Here is a 22,888-nt window from a genome sequence, read left to right as displayed (position 1 = left end):
AGTCTGAAACAGTGTTATATAGCCCAGGTCCCCCAGGGCCACTTAACCAATGTGGTAGCAATGCCACAAAAAAAAGAAAGAAAGAAAGAAAAAAGAAAGGAAAAAGGGAGGGGAAATGTGGCAACCTGGAGAAAAGCCACTAACCCAGAGGGAAAGAATTATAGCACAGTGCACCCCAAAGACCCAGGCAGGGTAGAGGAAGTCTGAGCACATTCAATAAAGAAAATTAAATGAATTTGTTTCTTAATCTGAAGGGAAAAAAATATTGAAGATCACTTATCATAGCTGGGAGATAAATGCTCCACTGAGATATTAGAAGTCAGACGGTAATTTTTTCCTGATGTCTTACAGGGGGAAACATGGCCTGAAAATGAAAATAAGATGTATAACTTACACATGTTAGAATTTAAGGTTTTACTATTCGCCTACTGTTTTTCCAGGCAGAGACCCAAAAGCCAGCCTTCAGAGTCCCAAATTGCTGAAGGTTTAATGTCCCCACGGCAGTTAAGAGAAGCAGTAGCACATCAGGGCGGGTTTTTTTTTGGTTGCTGTTATTTTATTTATTTATTTTAGCAAAGTTTGGTGAATTGACTTCTGCTGAAGGCTTGGCTTGAGAAACACCCCAGAAAGACACTGCCTTTGGGTCAGAGCCTGCCCTGTATGCTTTTGTGTTCCCTAACATTGGGGGCACTTTCTTATTAGAGCATATAGGCAAAATAAGAAAAGAGGAGGGCTAGAAGTTTCAGTCAGCTTTTAACAGGGGAGAGGGACTTTTTCCATTAGGGGAAAATTGCAGAGTGGGAAAAGACTGAAATTGAACAGGCCCAGCCTGCATGCGAAAGGAGAGGGGTCTAAACAGAAGAGAAATCTTGAGAAATGATAGGGATGGGAGGAAGCTATGAAGGGGATTAAGAACTCTTCAGGCAGATCTCTGCATTTGAGACTTTCTCCGCTTTTGTGGTGGTGGTGAAGGGAGATGGGTAGTTATTTTTACCTCTGACCTATTCCTCTGGGGACTCCTGGGTGAAAATCTAGTCTCATGAGAAGCAAAAGGAGGAAGGTGGACTCCCATCCTAAAAGAAATTTATGGCGTTGCCTCAGATAAGATGTTAGTGGAAGATGCTTCATGTTGTTACCAGCAGCATGTTCTAAGTCTTGATTGCATAGGTTGTCCCTGTTACTAGGGACCAAGAAAAAGAGATGGATAGGGTCAAATTGCAGGTGTCGCCTGAGAGATGTATGCTCTGCTAAGAGGGACATTAAGGACTCTACAGAAAAGGAAACTTGCATCTAATAGGAGATAGAGAGGTCTTCCACAGAAAAGATAAAAAAGAACTCCCTAGAAACATAAGGGAATCAATGGAACTAGCAAATTACCAGCAGTATTGGAAGGGTGAAGTGGGGACCAGGAAAAGTGGATCTTTTAACCAAATTGTTGGTAAACACTGGATAGTTGTGTTAGGCGCCTATTTTCTTTGTAATAGGTAGTAATAGTAGGGCACTCCTCACACACATATGACAAGTTTGTTCTTCTATTTCTACCAGTTTGCTATATTTCCTATTTGCTCCACCACTACTGCATACACACCTGCCCCCACTGCCTTCCAAGGTCATCCTTGTGGCTGACTAGTTGGGTGGGGCTGATGGGTACCACCTACATCCCCAACTCAGGAGTTAAGAGCCTCCATGAAGCCAAACTCTTTTAAGATAAGTCCCAACCCCAGATCACAGACAACGCTTCTTTTGGACCAACCATCACCTTCAAGAGCCAATTTGTCCATCTAGCTTCAGAAGAGTCAGACTGTTCAGAAAGAGAAAAAAAAAGCCATACATTTACCTGCCCGACTGCTAGGGCTCCCTCCACTCTCAGAGCTCCCGAGGCATTGTGATCCCCCGAGACTACACAAGCCTCTCTCCCTCTCTCATCACACTGAACAACTATTGCTTCTGGTACAGGTGAAGAACAACATAAAAGCTACTCTTTAACAAGGCAGCTGGAGCCTATGAAGAGGGCCCGATGAAAACAAGAGGGAGGGAGTAGGGGAGGGAAAGCGGGTTTTGTTCTTCAGCGGCCACTGCCAGCTAATCGGTATTGAGACCTGTGCTTGCAGCTCAGAGGGTGTCAGGCCATCAGGCAGCTGGTGGCAATAAGACAGGTGATTGAAGGGCCCTGGGCTGCCATAATGGAGCTGGGCAAAGGGGACTAAGAGGGCACAGCTTAATTGTCTCCATTGCAGGGAAGAAGGAGATAAAAATATAAGGCAGGGCATCAGGGGAGAAGAAATACTCTGGACTGGTCCTCTAGACTAGGAACCTTTTTTGTTTTGGCCTGTGATGTAGATGATCATTGGATCTAAGATCAATGAATGTGAACTCAAATCCCAGGGCTGCTACTAACTGCCTCTGTGATTTTAAGAAAATCATTTAGTCTCTTAGGGCCTCATTTTCCCTATTTGTAAAATGAAGGGAATGAAATAAATGATTATTACTAAGATTCCCTTCAAGCTCTAAAATATATGTTACATCTAGCTCTTTTTTTCATGTACTTAAAGAGGAGGTCTTAAAGAATGACTGTCTTTTATTTCCCAAATGGCAGGTAATTTAAAATAGGCCAAGAGGGTTTGAAGGGCTGGGGAAGAAGAGCACAAAAAGTAAAGTTGTAGCCCCTGCTATTTGAATAGCTCACTTCTCGAGAGGTGGCATGATGTGGTGGAGAGAGTGCTGGGCCTGGAGTCGGGAAGGCATAGATTCATGCCCTGCCTCTGATACATCCTGGCTCAGTAACCCAGGCAAATCTCATCAGGAGCTCCATGCACTGAGAATGCCACATGTCTGGTTGGTGAGAGAGAGATAAATCCTCTTTTACACCTTCCCAAATCTGCATAGAGGCAGTTAAAATTAGGGTAGCCCCATATGGAGGTAGAGGCAGCTAGGTGGCTCAGTGGATAGAGTGCTGGGCCTGGAGTTAGTAAGACCTGAGTTCAAATGTGACTTCAGACACATACTAGCTGTGTGCCCTGGACAAGTCACTTGACCTCTGTTTGCCTTAATCAACTGGAAAAAGAAATGGAAAATCACTCTAGTATCTTTGCCGAGAAAACCCTACATGGGTTCATGAAGAGTGGGACACCACTGAACAATAACAAGTCCTGTCTGGATACACAAGTTTACAACTAGATGCATCATAGCTTAAAATGAAATCTTCTTGAGGGTAGTCAATAAGCATTTATTTAGCATTTACTATGTACTAGGCACTGGGCTGAACACGGAGGATACAAAAGCAAAAACAGGGTCCCTGCTCTCAAGGAGCTTACTTTCTAGACGACATGCAAATAACTATGTGTGTAAATATATATATATATATATGTATGTATATATATATGCATGTATATATATATATATACATACACACACATATATGTATATGATGCATATGGTGTCAATGCCAGATAATTTCAGAGGTCAGGCACTAGGGATGAAGGTTGGAGTTGGGAGACCAGGTGAAGACTCCTGTAGAAGGTAGAATTTGAGCTGAATCTTACAGGAAGCTGAGGAAGCTAAGAGGCAAGAAACAAGAGGCAAAACATTCTAGGCATTAGGGGCAGCCAGTACAGAAGTTGGCACTGGGAGGTGGTGTGTCATGTACGAAAAGTAACAACTAGGCTAATGTATCAAGCCGTAGATGAAAAAGAGTAGAGAAAGTATAAGAAAGCTGAGCACTGCACGATCTGCACTTTTGAATTACGGAGCAAACTTTTGAGAGTCCCTTTTTGAGAGACTTTTGACCTACAGCAAGGGGATCAAATCAGTCAATTCCTAAAGAAATTAATTCATACTTTTCACTGGAAGGTCAAATAGTGAAGTTGAAATGTGGCCATATGAGAAGATGGGACTTATTGGAAAGAAAAGACCCTGATGTTGAGAAAGATTGAAGGCAAAAGGGAAAGGGGATGGTAGAGGCTGAGATGGAGAGATAGTGTCATGGAAGCAACAAACTTGAACTTGGACAGATTTTGGGAGATGGTGAAGGATAGCAGGGCCTGGTGTGCTATGGTCCATGACATCATCAAGGGTTGGACATGACTGAACGAGCAAAGAGCAAAAAGGGTAAGAAGGCTGGAAAGGAATGATGTGTGCAACAACAGCATTGTGAAGACAAACAGCTCTGAAAGATTTAGGCACTGATCAACACAAGGACCAACCACGATTCCATAGGGATGATGAAAGCACGCTACTCACTTCCAGACAGAGATGTAATGGACTCAGGGAACAGATTAAGACATATTTTGGGGATGTGGCCATTGAGGGAATTTGTTTTGCTTGACTATGTATATTTGTTGGAAGGGTTTTATTTTTCCCTCCTTTTTTCAATGAGGGAGAGGTAAGAGCAAGAGAATGTTGTTTTTTCTGTTTATCGAAAAAAAATTAAAAAAAGAAAAATGGAACGATAGAAAGGGAATAGTTTGTGAAGGTCTTTACATGCCTAATAGAGGATTTCATACTCAATCCTGGAGATGATAGGGAGCTATTAGAGTTTACTGAGTCAAGGATAATATGGTCAGATTTGAGATTTAGGAAAATCACTTTGGCAGCTGAATGGAGGATGAAATGGAGTGGGAAGAGACGAGACAGGGAAATCAACCAGCAGATTTATTGCCACAGTACAGGCAGGGGTTGTTATGTTTTTGTCTTTTTTACCCCCAACAACTAGAACAGTGCCTAGCACATACAAGCATTTAATAAATGGTTATGGTTAATTGATTGATTCAACAAATGTATTTTAGCTGTATTATGGAAAGCTATGTACAGTGTGATTTATGGCAAAGATCAGATGGCCCAAACAGACTAAAATGTAGTTGGAAAGTGTTTAACCAAATAAAAATACAATGCAACCTAGATAATGTTAATTTGTGGTTTTCTAGGTCTATATGCTCCCATTTCTGAATTGACAGCCGTGACTTATTGTTTGACACCAATGACATGGAAGATGCCCAAAACAAAAACTCTGGGGAAAGAGCACAGAATTCAGGATTATTATAGAATATAACTCTATGTGTAGATAGAAATAGATATAGCTGTAGATATGAATATAGAAATAGACATACTGAGATGTAGTATGTCCATCCTTCAAAAAGACTCCTACTCCAGTTCCTCATTAGAGCAAAACATAGTATATCCTCAAAGGTTAGGCTCAAAGGTTATACAAGCTCTGATAGGTTCCATGAAGCCAGGCAGGGTTCAAGTATGAGTCCAGTGACAAAATGGTTATCTTTTATTACAATACTAGCTTTGATAAATATAAAGAGGACTTTCAGGGGAAAATAAATCATCTAAGACCTTGGCATGTTATCAAATTATACTAGATCATTCCAAGAGATGAAAGAGGGGAATATTATAATGTAATTAAGTTCAACATCTATGAATAATATAAAGAAATATGGCAGGACCATTATGAAATAGTGCAAAGAAAAAAATACCAAAAACAAACAGCAAGAGCAAACCCTGATACACAGAGTATATATACTAATGATATATGAGAGGAAAAAGTGAATGGGATGAACAAACACTCTTGATGAAAATTTAGAGAAAGTGACTAAAAATGTTATGTCATCTTAAGCTAGATGGCACAGTGGATAGAGAGTTTGGCCAGAAGTCAGAAAGACGCCTATTCTTGAGTTCAAATCCAGCCTCATATACTTATTAGCTGTGTGACCCTGGGCAAGTCATTTAACCCTGTGTGCCTCAGTTTATTCAGCTGCAAATTGATCTGGAGAAGGAAGTGGCAAACCACTCCAGTATCTTTGTTAAGAAAATGCCAAATGGGGTCACAAAGAGTCAGACACGATGGAAATGACCCAAGACAACAACATTTTAAGCACTGAAATCGTTTCCTTTAAATGTAAATAATTACAAAGCTTAGTTGTATCAATGCTCAATAAAACATTAAGATCAATTATTTTTTTAAAATTGGAATGCAAACAGCAAAAGGAAATGAAATGGAACACATCGGCCAGTTTCTACAGCGATCCATTTTTATTTGGTTGTGATAATGGAGCTACCTCTTTTGTTGTGTTTCATAACCTTAATACAGTACTGATCAAGTCTGTGAGACAAAGGCGGTGCCAGCTAAGAAAAGGAAGTTGAGGAGAGCACTAGACCAAATATATCCAAGCCGGAAGTGACACAATTTTAAAGGAAGGAAAGAAGTAATCATTTCAAAAGCGCCTACTATGCACTAAGCACTGTGCTACACATTCTGCAAATATTATCTCATCTGATTCTCCCAACAACGCTGGGTGGTAAGGACTGTTATTATCCCTCTTTTGTAGCTGAAGAAACTGAAGCAGACAGAGGATAAGGGACTTGCCCATGGTCACACAGCTAATAAGGGTCTGAGGCTGAATTTGAAGTCAGTTCTTCCTGACCCCTTGCCTTCTGCTCTATCCACTGTGTCACCTGACTGCCCTTGGAAGATCCTTGTAAAACAATTTTCGAGCTGTCTCAAAGAGGGAAAGATTCCAAAAGAATGAAAAAGATCAAACACAAAAAAAGGTAACCAAGAAGCCATCAGCAGGACTTGGTGCTGCTGTTGATTGGGCACTGGGTTTGATATCAAGAAGACCTGAGTTCAAATCCTGCCTTGTATATCTACTGAGTGACGTTGGGCAAGTCACTTAACCTCATTCAGCCTTAGTTACTTTATCTGTAAAGTGAAGAGCCTGGATTCTAAAATATCTCCCAGATTTACATCTGCGATGTATCATCTCTATAAAAATCCTTATGAGATTGGTCTGTGCATATACAGAAATAACCCTTAATGAAAATCTTTCAACCGCAGTTTACTCTTTTACAAAATATTATGCCTAAGCTCCCTTCCAGTCTTTAATCTCTATGATTCTATGAATACATGAGAAGAAAACAGGAAGGCTTTTGTATAAGATTTTCTACAAGAGACCACATCTTCAAAGTCATACAACTGACTGAGAGGTGCAAAGAATAGAATATCCTGTTGTCTATTGTTTTTCGATTAAAAAGAAAAACAAAAACACCTTTGACTCATAGAACATAATGCATCCTTAATGACCCTCCCGAGACAATACCTCTGCCACACATATGTTAAAATGATAAAAATTCTATGACAAATGCAATCACAGAAATAACTCTGAATAACAATCTGCTGGGTATCGATATCAAGGGAGGTATAAAACACGGAAACATTTACTAATTTAGGTGCTTGATGATGTTATGGAGAATTCCTTAGCTAGAGTACAAACAAGAGAGGGATGCTCCGTGAATTGTGAGCTCCTTTAAACACTCCTGCTCACAGATAATTGAGTCAAGGCCTAGAACATTATAAAGCTTCCTCACTAAAATTCATAGTCACTTGAAACAGATTAAATGACCACACTGAGAGAAAAAAAAATTCAGATTACTCAAATTGAAGCTTGCTGATTGGATGACTAGCCCACTGAGTCAATGCATCAGAATATATTTTATAAACACGCACATATATACACGTACACAAACAGTATTGCCATATTATGTTTACTCCTTAAGACTGTTAGTTGCAGACTAGATCCTAAACTTCATTAAGAGTAAGCTTCCTCACTGGCAGTTTGAGATACATATGCATATACACATACACATACACATATATGTGTGTCTGTATATTCATAAACATATGTACATGTGTATACATATATATACATACACAAGTGTATATACACATATATAACCATATGATATGTATGCATGTGTGTATGTGTGCATATACATACACACACACATACACACAGGAGGCACCATGGTATTATGGCTAGACAGCTTTCTAAAAGCCAGGAAAATCTAGGTTCAAGCCCTGCCTCTGTATGTGACTCTGGCATAATTCTCTAAATAGCCTCTCTGTGCCCTGGGCAACTCTCTAAGACTAAAAGTTACAGAGAAGATGGCAACCTGCACTGGTAGAGGGGATTTCCTCACCTGGAAGTTTCCTACAATAATGAAAACACAGGACCAGTCCATAATCTATGTGTGTTTATGTATTTCCATATGCAATAGACATGTAAACCCATATATGACAGGAGCTATAAAAGGACAAATAACTAGGAGGAAGAGACTAGAATGTATTACATTCTTTCAAGAATTCCCTAAAAATTGTCTTTTAAAAAAATAACAGCAGTGTTCTCATGGTAATGCTATATGGCTACTCCTTGTGGATGAGGTCATAGGATTCTAGATCATATAGATTTAGAACTGGAAGCTCTCTAGTCAAACCCCCTTATTTTACAGATGAGGAAACAAAAGCCTAGAGAGGTGCAATGACTTCCCCAAGGTCACAGGGGTAGTAAGTGACAGAGGCAATATCTGAATGCGTGTCCTCTCACTCAAATTTTCAGGCAACTCAAAGGATATTGGAAAGATTCTTGCAGGTATGAGAGAGCTACAGTATACCACAAACAATGACTTACTCATGAGAAGTGGTATACCACCCACTGATAAAGTCACGCATGACCAGAACAGGAGGGGCATTGCTCATATGGTAAGAGGGAAGGGTAACAAATGGATAGACTGTATGCAGCACTGGCACCTATGTGCGTGTATTAACAGAATTAGTGAATGGCTTCCAACATATTGGAAGGATTTTCTAGGAAATATCTATGGAAAGACATAGGCAAGAATCTCAAAGACTAAGGATAAGAAGTCTAAAGGAACTGTGATCCATACGCCGGAAGGGCTACTCACATTGAGGACATCACAGGTCCCTAGAAACCATAGATTTAATGAACAAGTAGTATTTAATGATCAAATTTTATCACTTAGTCTGAGCTCACAAACACAACTTCACACACAAGTTTATCAGTGAAGAGATTTGTGCATCTCAAAAAGCAGAAACTTGGAATATTTTTTGCTAGCCAGACAGGTGGAACAAATGTATCAGTAACATTTTGTACATGAAAGAAATGGGGAGAGTATATGCCCCTTATACCTAGATATACTGTTCATGCAGGTCATAGAGTACTCTTACAGTTCAGGACTCAGGTTCCACACCACACATATAAGGCAAGCAGTTCATGCATTTCCTCTCCATAAACTGGTATTCTTTCTTACACGGGATGTTTTCTCCAATTCCCGTGGTTGAGACAGGATGCAGCTGAGAGCTATTTGCAGACCACGTCTTGGATCAAGCCACTGGAATCTGCATCTAATACAGAACCTATGGGCGATGCTGTTTCAGGGACAACCAACCCCAACAAGCTCAACCACAGTGGGAAAATCTGAGAAAAGAGACAACAAAACCTCCCAGAGCAAGGGCAGCCCATACTGCTGTTGAACCTCTCAAAGAGCACGCTTCTCCACCTGACCCTTAGCTGCTGTCCAAGTGAGTCATAGCTAAGTCATGGCCAAAGGAAGGCTCAGCATCATCACGCTCACAAAACACTCCCCACCACACACACACACACACACACACACACACACACACACACACACACACACACTTTTTTACTCTGCCTTTTTAAAGCAGAAAAGGCACAGTGGTCATGGTATACCATAGAGACATAGAATCTTAAACTGTTAAAGCTGGAAGGAAACTCAAGGGCCACCTAGTCTAATTCCTACATAAAGCATGAATCCCGGCTAACTCACAGTGGTCATCTGACCTCCTTTGAAGACCTCTAATTACAGGGAACTCATTACCTGATTCCTTTTCACTTCTAGACTAAGGAATCATGTTCTACTTTGGTATACAGTTATCCCTTCCACATCATGGGGGTTAGGCACATGCCCCCCCCCACACCTTCACCCCCCTCTAGATCTGGAAAATCTGCTAAAAGTTTTTGATCCTTTCTTCATACCAGAGAAGAAGTCTGAATTATTATGTTATAAAAACATAAAATATGTTGATATTATGCAATACTATATATACAGTTTATGCATTTCTGAGTTTCTAAACTTTTCCTGTGTCATCTGCTGGCCTTCATGTGTCATCTGTGACTTCTGCAAAACTCCCCCAAAATTCCCATTTAATTTCTTCTGCTGACCTACAATGTATTGAAACTGTGATGGTGAAAGTTGTGATGTGGAAGGGAATAACTATATTTTTTTCTTATATTTAGCCAAAAATTGGTCTCCCCATTAATTAGTAATAGCTAATATTTATATAGCACTTACTATATGCCAGGCATTGTACTAAGCACTTTACAATTATTATCTCATTTAATCTTCAGAACAACCCTAAGGAGTAGAGGCTGTTATAATCCCTATTTCATAGTTTAGGAAACTGAGGCAGACAAAGGTTAAGTGACTTGCTTAGGGTCACACAATTCTAAGTGTTTGAGGCCAGATTTGAATTCACCACCTAACTAACTGCATGTTACTTCTAACCACCGGTCCTCTGAAGCCAAGCAGAACAAGTCTTTTCTTTCTGTTGTGAGATCTTTTCAGTATTTGACAGCAGCCCTCACATCCCTAGTGAACCTTCTCTTCTCCAGCTTGAGCATCTCTGGTTCCTCTAAGTAATCTTTGGATGACATGGTTTTTAAATCCCCTTGCCCTACTTTGCCTTTTTCTATGTGCGCTCCAGCTTGTCAAAATTCCCCTCAAAATGTGGCACTGTCAACTGGATACAAGAGGCCAGATGTACAGCCTTAACACAATCATATACAGTGGGATAAACTGAAAAAGCTAAGACTGAGAAACGAATAGTCCCCCAGCTAGTCATCAGCTCCTGTCTCTTCACAGAATGACAGAATTTTAATTACCCAGGTTTTTTTTCCCATCTTCCACAGAATCTATGAATCCTCGTGTTTCTCCCTGTTCACTGACTTTCCCACATCTGGATCCAGAGCCAGGAGGAAATCCGAGGCCCTCCAAGCCTCATGATGGAGCAGAGCATGAGCTGAATAATCATGGATCTAGAGGCCATCTTTCCAAACTCCTCATTTCAAAGTGAAGGAAACTGAGACCCATAAAGATCAAGTGACTTGCCCAAGGTCCCACAGGTAGCAAGTGGCAGGACCAAGATTCAAACTCAGAACTTGTGACTCCTAGGCTAGCACTCTTTCTGCTGCGCCATGCCACTTCAGCTGTTTCCCTAGTTCTGCCTCTAATAAGCTTCATGTTTCAGTTGCCCCATCCATCAGATGAGTAGCATCACCAGTTCTTAACACTTTACAGAATTGTTGTGAGCATTTGAAATGAAGGCAGTCAAAAAAGCAAAAAGGACATATGCTTTGGCGAAGAATAAATACAAGATAACATAATTATTCCATAATAATAGGCTACTAAAGAGGCATGGTATAATGGATAGCAAGCCTGCTGGAGAATCAGGAAGACCTGGCTGGGTTCCAACATGTGCTGGCGATGTGACCCTGGGCAAGTCTCTCTTGGTGCCCCAGACAATAATTCTAAGACCGTAATTTTCAGTTCAAGAGCTAGTGTGCATTGGAAGAGGGAGTTTCCTTAGTGGGAGTTCTTGATACCAATTAAATCATAGATCCAGTCAAAACACAAGCCTTCCCTGACTCACAAAACAACAACAACAACACAGAACTAAAGGCAAAGGCAGATTTTAGGTCGGAAAAAATGTTAATAGCTTGATATCAATTTAATCGTGTTTTTTTTCTTACCAGTTATAGTACCTGATTTTCACCCTCCAGTGAATAGTTCCAACTTAAGCATGAGCATTTTTCGAGAACATTACTGCTCGGGTTAATAGAAAAAATTTCAAGCTAGTACAAACCTCAGAGGTCACCTACTCTCATCACATCATTTTACAGATGCAGAAACATTGAGAAGCCTAGAGAGATGAACTCACTTTCCCAGTATCATTCATTAGACAGTTAGTAAATGGCTTGGCCAGGCTTTGAACCCGGGCACTCTGACTCCAAATCTTGGTACAACGAGGTGTACGTAGGTGAGGAAGATTCATTCAGCATCAGTAACAGCTTGTGCCTAGCAAATTTGTGTCTGGCAGGGTCTGTTATATGTCCTCCATTTCTCCCAAAGCAGTTAGATCTGTATGAATACATTAGTCATTCTGCAGCTACTTTGTGACTTCTGTCCAACCAAGTACCAGGCTCATAGGCACTGGCCTATGCTTAGAGGGCGGGTCAAACGTTGTTACCTCCGCAGCTTCTTAGGCTGACTACAACTGCAGCTATTTACTTGGGAGCTAGCTGGGCAGCAGAACTAAGGTTTGAAAGGTGATTCTTATGGGGCTCCTCTCTGCCTGTTATTAGAAGATCTAAGCGTCTGAGATTTCTTAGGGAGAATAAGAAGAAAACATTTACTCACAAATCTCATCGTAAGTTGATCTGAACCTGCATAAAAACAGATTCTGTATTTAGTGTCTGTCTGATTGAGGCAGCTGGGAATAGATCACCAGGCCTGGAGTCAAGAAGATCTGAGTCTAAATCTAGCCTCAGACACGTACTAATTGTGTGACCTGGGGCAAGTCATTTAAACTCTGTTATCTATAAAATGCGGGGAATAGTAGCATCTACCTTGCAGGATTATTGTGGGGACTGGATGAGATAATATTTGTAAAGTGCTTAGCATGGTTCTTGGCACATAGTAGGTACTTAATAAATGCTTATTCCCTTACCCTTTCCTATTCCCATTTGGTAGCCTACAGACCCGGTCCTTGTCCTATCTCCTTTAGTCACTATTCATGTTACTTTGAATAGGTTAACATCTTACCTTTCCTATGTCACAGGATTACCGTGAGACTAAAATGTAATAATGAATATAAATGTCCTAGAAAAATACAAGAGACTTCATTGTAATAATCATCTCTGTCGATAGATTGTTTTGGTGGGTTTTCCATTTCTGGGGATACAAGTTCAAAAAGATACTATATGAGCCTCCAGGATCGGGGGTGCCATCAGGCTGTCTAAGGAAGGCCAAACTGGTCCAAGTTGGAAACAGAACAGGTTAAAGCTTCTGCGTTGATCAGAAGTGGGAAGATATTTACGAGTTGGCTACTACCGCATTCCCAGCTTGGGTGAAATAGGGAGGGCCAGAGTGAAAAAACAAATTAAACCAAAGGACACCATACACCAGCAACTGGACTTTTAACATCACTGTAGATGTCTGGGTTGCTCCTGTTACAATGTCATGAGCTTAAGGTATAGAAGGATATGGAAAGGCAGATACCACCTTAAGAGTCAGAGAAAGAACCAATAAATAGAAGTACATATAGAATGATTTTACATGTTTATACATATTTGTGTCTAATGGTAGCCAGATGTAGGACGGGGGAAGGGGAGGGAAGAAAACAAAGGGGGGGGAAAGAAATTTACATGATAACTCTGTTATACATTTAAAAGGAATAGCAAGTTGTACCCAATAAATCTGCATTTTCATGTGCATGAAAAAGTATCAGCTAATAATAAAAAAAAAAGAGTCAGTTTGATGGAGAGCTGAACCTGGAGTTAGGAAAAATCCTCCAACATTTGGTAGTTGTGTGACCATGGTGTAAACCAGGTGTGGGGAACCTGTGGCCTTGAGGTCATATGTGGCCTTCTAGATCCTCAAGTGAGGCCTTTTGACTGAATCCAAATTTTACAGAACAAATCTTTTTATTAAAAGGATTAAAAACCCCTAGTCTAAACACTCACTGTCTCTGAGTATCAGTTTTGTTTTTTCCCGTGTGTAAAATGAGAATACTATTATCTGTAGAACTGACTTCACAGTGTTATTATGAGGCTCCCTTGAAGATGAAGGTTTGTAAACTTTAATGCACAATACAAATATTATCAGGATAAGAGAGACAGAGACACAGACAAGAGACAGAGACAGACAGAGAGACAGAGACTGACAGAGACAAAATACAGAGAGACAGAGACAGAGACTGAGAGACAGACAGACAGACAGAGAGACAGACAGAGACAGAGTTCTGAGGCTCTGAGGTACTCTGCTGCCCCAAAGCTTGAGAAGGTGGCTGAGATCCCAGGCCCTGTCTGGTTTTGGTTAGTGGGATTGAAATGTGGTAAAGTTAGGGGTTCCCACATGCAGGTCTGGAGTGTACTTGTTGCTCCTTGAGAAGGAGGTGGTGACTCTGGCTTGGCTATCTACATTATCACTCTCTCTCCTTCAACTTCCTCACCACTCTATAGGTGAGTTTCAAGTTTATATCTCTAGCCCTGGCCTCCCCATGACCAAAAGTCTTATCTTTTCAGAAATATTCTGCTGGATATTTCCACCTGGATTTTTTTGCTGGTGTCTTAAACTCAACACATCTGAAACCAAACTCATCTCCTTTCCTCCCAAACCAACTCCTGCTTTCATCACTTTCCATGAATAATGTCACAACTTCTACCCAGGCTTAATGCCTTTTAATCATCTTTGCCTCTTCCTTTTCTTCTTTTCTCCACATTTAATCAATTACTATGTCTTATTTGTCTACCTCCGAGGGTCTTCTCCTCTCCTTTTCTCTTTAACTGCTAATACCTTTGTTCAGGTCTTCCTTACTTCTTGTCTGGACTATTTTTATATAATCTCCTAATGGGTCTCCCTGATCCTAGACTCTTCTCCAATCTACCCTGTACTAATCTTCCTCAAGTACTGCTCTGATCACGTCACTACTTTCCTCTAAAGCCTTCAGAGACTCCTCTTTGCTCTTTTAATAATAGCATTTTTCCCAATTACATGTAAAAACAATTTTTAATATTTATTTTTTTTTGAGTTCCGAATTCTCACCCTCCCTCTCTTCCCTGAGACTCCCCATTGCTTATTAAGTTCAGATTCCTTAGTCTGTCATTCAATCTGTACAAGCCTCTCAGAATTTGGTTCCAGTCTGCCTAATCTAGCTCTTATCTCCCACTCTCCCCCATGATTATGTTCCAGTCCAAAACAGACGCTGCCTCATTCTTTCAACAAACCCTGAAGTTTCTGCTTCTATATTCCTACTGATGCCATACCTTCTACCTTGAGTGACCTGTCCACTTCCCTAGTCAAAATCCTACAAAACCTTAAAGGCCACCTACAAATATCACCTCCTTCACGAAGTCTTTTTGCTACAAAGGAATTTCCTCTCCACACAAATTGTATATAATTTTATTTGCGCCATTATTATAACCTATCTGGGTACTATTATGGGTATCTAATATCTCTGCTTTATATCTGATGTTAGAATGGATATGTGTTGAGGGCTCAGAACATGTCTTATTCCCTCCTTCCTCCCTTCCTCCCTTCCTCCCTTCGTTCTCTCTCTCTCTGTCTCTCTGTCTCTGTCTCTCTCTGTCTCTCTGTCTGTCTCTGTCTCTGTCTCTCTCTCTGTCTCTCTCTCTCTCTCTCTCTCTCTCTCTCTCTCTCTCTTTTATTCACCACAGGGCCTAGCACAGTGGCCTGCATATAAGTAAATGCCTGGAATATAGCTAGCACTTAAATTCTTGTTGACTTGACTTCACATGAATGTTTGGTGACTGCTCGGAGAATATCAGCTCCTTGAAAGTAGGGATTATTTCATTCACTGTCTTTGTATCCCCAGGGCCTAGCACAGGGCTTGGCACATAGCAGATACTTAATAAATAGTTGTTGATTTAATGGTCCTCAGAGCAGACTCTTACATAAGGCAGAGATTTTGAAGGCTGGCAGCTCTCCCATGCCCAGCCAGACATGGCAGGAGCCCCCTCCAACTGCACCATCAGACTCTAGTCCCACAGTGCCCTGGGCTGGCCCCCTCATCTTAGCAGCCTTTTGTGGACTGACCTAGACTTCCAATTGCCTAGCACTGGAGCCCTGCCTGCCACAGAAACCATAAGTGAATAATGAGTCCTTATGTCTCAGCAGAAGAACATCTGGTGAACACACATTCATGCTTTTGGTCCCTCCCTCTCTTCTCCCCCCTCCCTCCACCATCAGGTTCTTCGACCCAATCCTGCACTCCCTGCATTCTCTCTTCCAGCCCATCAGCTGAAACCATCAGCAGCTGTACACACGCTCTCCTACCTGGATCCATTCATGTGGTCATATTCCCTCTTAACATTGACCCTCACAGGCTGGTTGATCCACTCCTGCTGAGGTGGGAGGGGGTTGATTTTGTGGGGCTGGCCATAGTCAGGGTTGCCAGAGGCGGTCATGTCGTTCTTGGGGAGATGAGCTGCTCCAAATGTGGAGTCAAAGAGGGATTGGTCGTCGCTCACCACCGACAGAGCCTCCTGGAAGACCATGAGAGAGGAGAGAGAAAGTTTGTAAGTGTGACTAGTCAATCAGCCATGAGGTGGCTTTTGCACTCTCTGTTTGAGCTGGCAAGCCGTTCAACAGGTGCCCTGGGGCTCTCTTCACCCAAAAGTCCCCTCTGGGGGAAGTGCCGGTTAAATCACAGGTCCTGGGACACATTAATCCTTATGCAAACATGTTGGGTTCTTTTTTTTTTTGGCTGCTGTGGACAAGGAGGGGGGTGAGGGTGGGGAAGGGTATCATCCCCCTGTAGTCCAGACATTTGCTAATTTATCTAGAGAACATCATTATTATGCTGTAGTTTTCCGATCAGTTTGGGATGGAGTGTAGGGATGGAGGCTACCACAGGAGCAAAGGAGATGGGCATCACCTGGAGTGCCCCCTGTAGGTCGGTGACACAAGAAATGAAATAGTCCCTAGCATTGGAGCAGGTTTTGTGGGAAGAATGTTTGACTTGGAGTCAGAGGACCTCAGTTCAATTCTTGGTTTTGCTCTATTCCCTATGTCACCTTGGATAAGTCACTTAACCAAACTGTGGGCCTCGTAGTTTGGTACAGTGGAAAAGGACTGGATTTGGAATCAGAGGACCTGGGTCTGCCACAAACTATCTGTATTATCTTAGTCTCTCAGCCTCAGTTCTCCAGACATAAAACAAGGGGGTTGGTCGGGATGGGGAACCTGTGGCCTCAAGGCCACATGTGGCCTTCTAGGTCCTTGGACCCTACCCTAACCTTTTGACTGAGTCCAAGTTTTAGAGAGCAAGGGATTTTTTTAGGGGATTTATTGTATGGAATTTGGATTCAGTTAAAGGGTCACACTTGAGGATCTAGAAGGTCATATATGGCCTCGAGGCCACAGGTTCCTCATCCCTGCCCTAGACTCATAGTTTGAGACGTTCCTTGGGTTGCTAATGGGCAACAGATGATAAACATGCTGTTATGGTGATTCTGGTGAGAGACAAGCTCTTCCTCAGTATCTGGAAACTTGGGTTTAAGCACTGACACTTCTACTTACTAGCTCTGTGACCACGGGTAACTCAGTTACTTTCTAGGAAGTTCATTTCCTTGTGCATAAATGGAGATAATTCAAATATTATCTACCCCACAGGTTGCTGTGAGATAATTATTTACACATGCCATGATATAAGTGCTGACTTGCGATTTTGCCACAGAAATCTGTAGGACTATCTTTTCTATGTTCCGACAAACACCACAACCATCACTATCATTACCACTATATAAGATTCTCCCAGTATTCATTAGGTATGTACATCAGAGGCAACAGGTTATGTGACAAAAGACATCACAGATTAGAAGACAGTATTATAAAAAATGAACAATTTTGAGGACTTTTTATAAGGTGAAGAAGAAGGAAATAAGTAGAATCAAGAGTATAATTTATAGGAAAACAATACTGTAAGGACAAATAACTTTGAGACCAAACAACTTGAATAGTAAGAAATACTATCAATACAGTCACCACCCAATCCATGATTCCAGAGGGCTGATGATGAAACATGCTACTGTCCAAGAGGTGACAGACCTAGGGTGCTGAATGGTTTTGTATATAGCCATTTAGAGAATTAATTTGTTTGACTCTATTTGTTACAAGAATGTCTTTTTCTTTTTTTTTAATTGGGTGGAAATGGGAGGAAAAGAAATAGATTTTTTTTTTAAAGAAATGTGGTGGGGGTGCTACAGATGTGGAATGTTGCTTGCATGTTCAGATGAGGTCACTGTATTGTTAGTTTTGCTTAATTGTTATACTTTGTTACAAGAAATCTCTTATGGAGTTGGGGGGGGTGGTTAATCTGTAAATGTTTGTAGTGGAAAAATAAAACATGAATAAAGCTATTTTTAAAAAGAGAAGATAATGGAATCTGCGTGTATCACCCCTTTGTCCTTACAGTCCCTCAGAGTTGAGTTTAGACTCCCTTGAAAATAAGGGGGGAAAAAAGCATTCATTCATGCTCTAACACTTACTATCTGTATTGCACTGACCAAATCACTGAAGCCTCTCTGAGGCTCAGCTTCCTGGTCCATTAAATGGGAAAGATAATACCTGTAGTACCTGCTTCACTGGGTTGTTATGAGAATTGAATAAGCTAATATACATAAAGTACTTCTTAAATCTTAAAATATTATGTAAATCCTGGGCATTATTATCATCTATTATTAATTTTTATTCATAAAATGTATATTCTCTTAGGCCACCATTAATAATCATTCTCCATCCATTCGCTGGCTGACGGTAATTTCCCCCCATTATGTAACAAACTAAAAAAGTACAGTATGTAAGGGTACAGATAAAGAACATCAAAGGACCTCTTAGTTTTGAATTTGTTCTATGACCCTCATTTCACTCATCCCCTTTCTTTGAATCTTCCTCCCCCCAAAAAACAGATTACAAATTCTGTTCCACTCTCTCTCTGCTGACCTCACTTGCAGTGCTGTACTTAATGCCAGCACGGCATCCTTGTTTCCAACAGGAAGGCTGTTCTCATGTTGTTTCCGGCTGGGACCAAGGCAGGAAGTACAGGAAATCACACCAGGAAGTCTGCTTCTGGACCAAAAAGGCTTGGATGTTATAGATAAGGCAAAGGGTGAAGGGTTTAAGGTTGAACTTCCAAAGTTATCACCACAACACCCAAAAGGTTCACCGTCCCCAGCTGCGTGAATGCCTCTAGTTTCTGGATCCAAAATGTCCTACTCTTGCTTTCCACCAGATGCCCTTATGGTTTTTTCAGTGGAGAGCTATAGTTCCCTCAATCCTGGATGCAGTCCTATGACCACTTCCCTATGAATAAACTTTGCTCTAATATGCATGTGATGCAAAGACTTTGCTATATGCTCTAGGTATTGGCTTATGATTCCTGTCAGCATGTTTGACAGATTATAAGTTCCCAGAAAGAAAGAATTGGTTCTATGTAATTCTGGTTTTATAGCATCACACATCATTATGAATGGTTTTTTGGTCACTATAAAGATGAACTTGCATAACAAACCCTTCAATTCAAGATACTAAGAGCTGGGTGTCATCTCTGGGGAAAGGGACAGTTTATATACTTTATATCATACATGATACTATTGTTATATAATGTGTGAAATCTGGAGCCCTAAAAAAAGAGAAAAAGTGACTACATATGAAAATTCACTCAAAGATTTTGGCTAGAGACAAAGAGAACCTCATTTTATGTGCTTTTTTTCAGTGGTCAAAATACTGTGGCAAGAATATACTTAAAATTTGACTGAAACACAGCAAGTCTCTTGTAAACTGTCCCTTCCTCCCAATTCCCACTCCTGCATAGATTATTATCCATCCATCCATCTATCTATCTATCTATCTATCTATCTATCTATCTATCTATCTAGTCCTAAATTCTCTCTTGAGCTACATCACCAAATAACCATTGGACATTTCCACTTAGATGTCCTTTGGGAATCTAAAACAGGATATCCAAAACAAAACTCATTATCTCTTAATCAAATAAGTGGTGCCTCTTCCAAATATCCCTATTTCTGTTAAGAGTGCCACACATTTATAAAGGAGGTTGTTGTGGCACAATAGAAAAAGCACCAGATTGGAGTTCAGAAGATGAACTCTAATGCTAATTCTACTCATTTGTATTCCTCTTTATTGCACTAATACTGTTCCAACATGGTAGCAGATCATCAAAGAGATAAAACCAAATAGAAGAGAATTTAGAAGTGCCTAAGAGATGACATCTATTCAGGTGCTGTGAACACAAAAGCTGTTCACTATATGGCTGTTGAGTGAATGAATGTCTACAAGCATTAAATGATTTTTGCTAATTTTTAAATGAATCCTCATTACTAGTTTAAGGTGTTTTTAAACAGGACCTAATTACTCTCCCCCTTTTTTGTTAACTAGTATTAATTGGCTGGACATGCAACAGACGGAGAAGGCAGGACAGAAAGCTCATATTTGTATAGACTGGATGAATGGGCTGAAACTAACAAGGAAAAATTTAAGAGAGACAAATGTAACATCCTGCCCTTAGGTTAAAAAACTCAATTGTACAAGTACATCATGGACACGGCTAGAATGCAAATCATATAAAAAAGACTAGAGGAGTGCAATTTCCACATGCAAGGCATGATTGCCAAAAATAAGTTATACAACAATAGGCTGCATTAATAAAAATACAGCATCAGGACCAAGGAATTTACAGTTCTGCTATACTCTGTACTATTTAGACAGACCACATCTGGAATACTATAATCAGTTCTACCTGCCAGGTTAGGGGGAACTATGCATGACAACTTTTCCTACAATAGTTCTATCCTAATACTTGAAGGTGGCGTGGAGATAATCCTGGGTTCTTGGACACTATGACGGGGGTGAAAGCCCTGATAGGTTATACGAAAATGGAAAGATTTTACCAAAATGGTCTTAGAAATAAATCATGCCTGTTGCCAAAGAATAGTCCACATAAGTGCATATAGGTTCAATACCAGAATGTTGGCTTGAATGAGATTATTAATTTCAGTGGTCATAATGATCCATGAAATGGGCAAAAAACACTCTAATTCCTATGAACCCTCTTCCACCTCCACAGCGAAGGTGGCAAACCACCTATGAAAATAATTTACTTGTTAACACTCTTAATATTTGTCCCGTGACCAAAAAGTTGATACACTGCTAGTGGAACTGAATCATTTCCATCTTGCTATTTTCAATATAAATGAAATTATAGGCACAGAAATGTTGTCAATAAACTAAAGGACAGATTGTAGACCCATCTTAGAGAGGTGAATAAAGGAAATAGTTGATTTCATTATATGCCAATAAGCAAAAAAGCGCATCATTTCATGACATATGTGATAAATTCTCCTTGTAGAGCTTATGATGAGCACAAACTGAGCAACCACCACAAAGATAATTGTAGCTCATGTGCTGGTGTCTGTAGCAAAGGATTAAGGAGAGGACATTTAAAGAAGGACTTTGACAAAGTCCTCCAAACTAAATAAATATACTCCTTGGTAATCAATAACATATAGTTGCTCCAAATCAACTTCTTTGAATCTATCTACTAAAAAAAGTGGGAAATAGATAAAAGTAAAGATACTAAATCTATCATTATTTCTTCTAAAAGTTTGACTCATACAAAACGGTTGCCATGATCAAGTTTTAAATTTAGAATATAAACTCTCTTGTAATACAGGACAGAAGAAAATAATGGAGAATTATGAGCTATATCACCCCACAAAATAATGAAAAGCTATTGAAAAGAAAATGATTTTGTAGAAAACTTGATGCTGGATTCAGGTAAGGCACATGATCCTGAGAATATTTGTGAATGGAATTGTAAAGACAACAAATAGCTATAAAATAAATCAGATCTGCTGGTGCTTTTATAGTGAGCTATTTCTATCAGCAACAACAGCAGAAGTACCACTCTTGGACTCTACCACTTCCATACCACATGTCCTATTTGAGAATATCAAAATGCACTTTAGAAAATGAAATCAGAAAATGTGAATTGGTTTGGTGAAAGAAATCCATACTGGAGGTAACATAATTTTAGAGGTACTCAGATTAATTTTCAAAATATCTTAAAGATGGAAGGCTTTCCAAACAATGGAAAAGATCATAGATTGTTCTCTCTCCCCAAAGAAAAAGGTAACTGAGATGGTATTGGCAACTATTGATCCATACTGCCTCTATAGGATCTTTATGCGAATGGTATATGCGGATATCAATTATGTCCTTGATATAAGCATAAAAATAGAACAGACAGACTTTTGTATATCATTTTCTATCAGTCCACATTTGACTAAGAAATATGGAAAACTTAAGATCTGCTGTATATGTGGTTTATTGATTTTTTTCAAAAAAGCATTTGATTCAGGAGGACAAAATTCAGTCCTCAAAACTTATCAAATGAAGTACCTTCTACAAAAACTACACTAAACAAGACCTCATGACAGGTATGACCATGGAGTTAACTTTTTTCAATGATTCACGAATATTAACACTGATTTATTTTAAAACAGGGAGATATTCAGCCAGAGAATCCACCACCCATTCAAGAGTTTAAATAAAAGGATTTTCTGGGGATGGTAAAGTTCTCTTGACATCAGATGACACCATGAAAGTTGCATTATACCTAAAATACTACAAAACTTCCTCAGTTAAGTCCACAGTAATGCATAGAAGTTGATCTAACCATCCACATTAGAAATATTAATGAACAGAATGATGATATTTATATAGGTGCTTTTTGTTGTTCAGTAATTTCAGTCAGGTTTGTGACCCCATTTGGAGTTTCCTTGGCAGAGATATTGGAGTGGTTTGCCATTTCCTTCTCCAACTCCTTTTACAGGTGAGGGACTGAGGTAAACAGGATTGACTTGGTTAATAAGTGACAAAGCAAGAACTGGAATTCAGATCCTCTGACTCCAAATCCAGTACTCTTTGCACCGTACCATACTGTTGTGGCTTACCTTTGGGAAATTATGCAAACCTATGATCCCAAATTGTTTGCTGCCACAAAAGACATCTCTTTAACATCACTGTCATCCTAGGCAGGTAGGTGGTATAGTAGATAAAGTGTAAGACTTAGAGTCAGGAAGACCTGAGTTTGAATTCTGTCTCAGACACTTATTAATGGTCTGACCTTGGGGAAATCACTCAACCTATCTCAGTTTCAGTTTTACCAGCTGTAAAAAAAGGAGGGGGTGCT

The 22,888-nt window shown here is 40.2% G+C and overlaps 1 protein-coding gene across 4 annotated transcripts in view; it reads right to left on the bottom strand.

The window, feature by feature from the left end:
* The window catches only part of FLI1 (Fli-1 proto-oncogene, ETS transcription factor), a 165,093-nt gene that overhangs the window by 61,321 nt on the left and 80,884 nt on the right, over positions 1-22,888 (bottom strand). For all 4 annotated transcript variants that reach the window (XM_036745705.1, XM_036745706.1, XM_036745708.1 and 1 more), the window contains one exon: positions 15,952-16,160. In XM_036745705.1, coding sequence (XP_036601600.1) covers positions 15,952-16,160 — 209 coding nt within the window. The remainder of the gene's footprint in view (positions 1-15,951; positions 16,161-22,888) is intronic.

This window comes from Trichosurus vulpecula, chromosome 2, assembly GCF_011100635.1.
Source record: "Trichosurus vulpecula isolate mTriVul1 chromosome 2, mTriVul1.pri, whole genome shotgun sequence".
Lineage (NCBI taxonomy): Eukaryota > Metazoa > Chordata > Mammalia > Diprotodontia > Phalangeridae > Trichosurus > Trichosurus vulpecula.
This window is presented reverse-complemented; position numbering and strand designations above follow the sequence as displayed.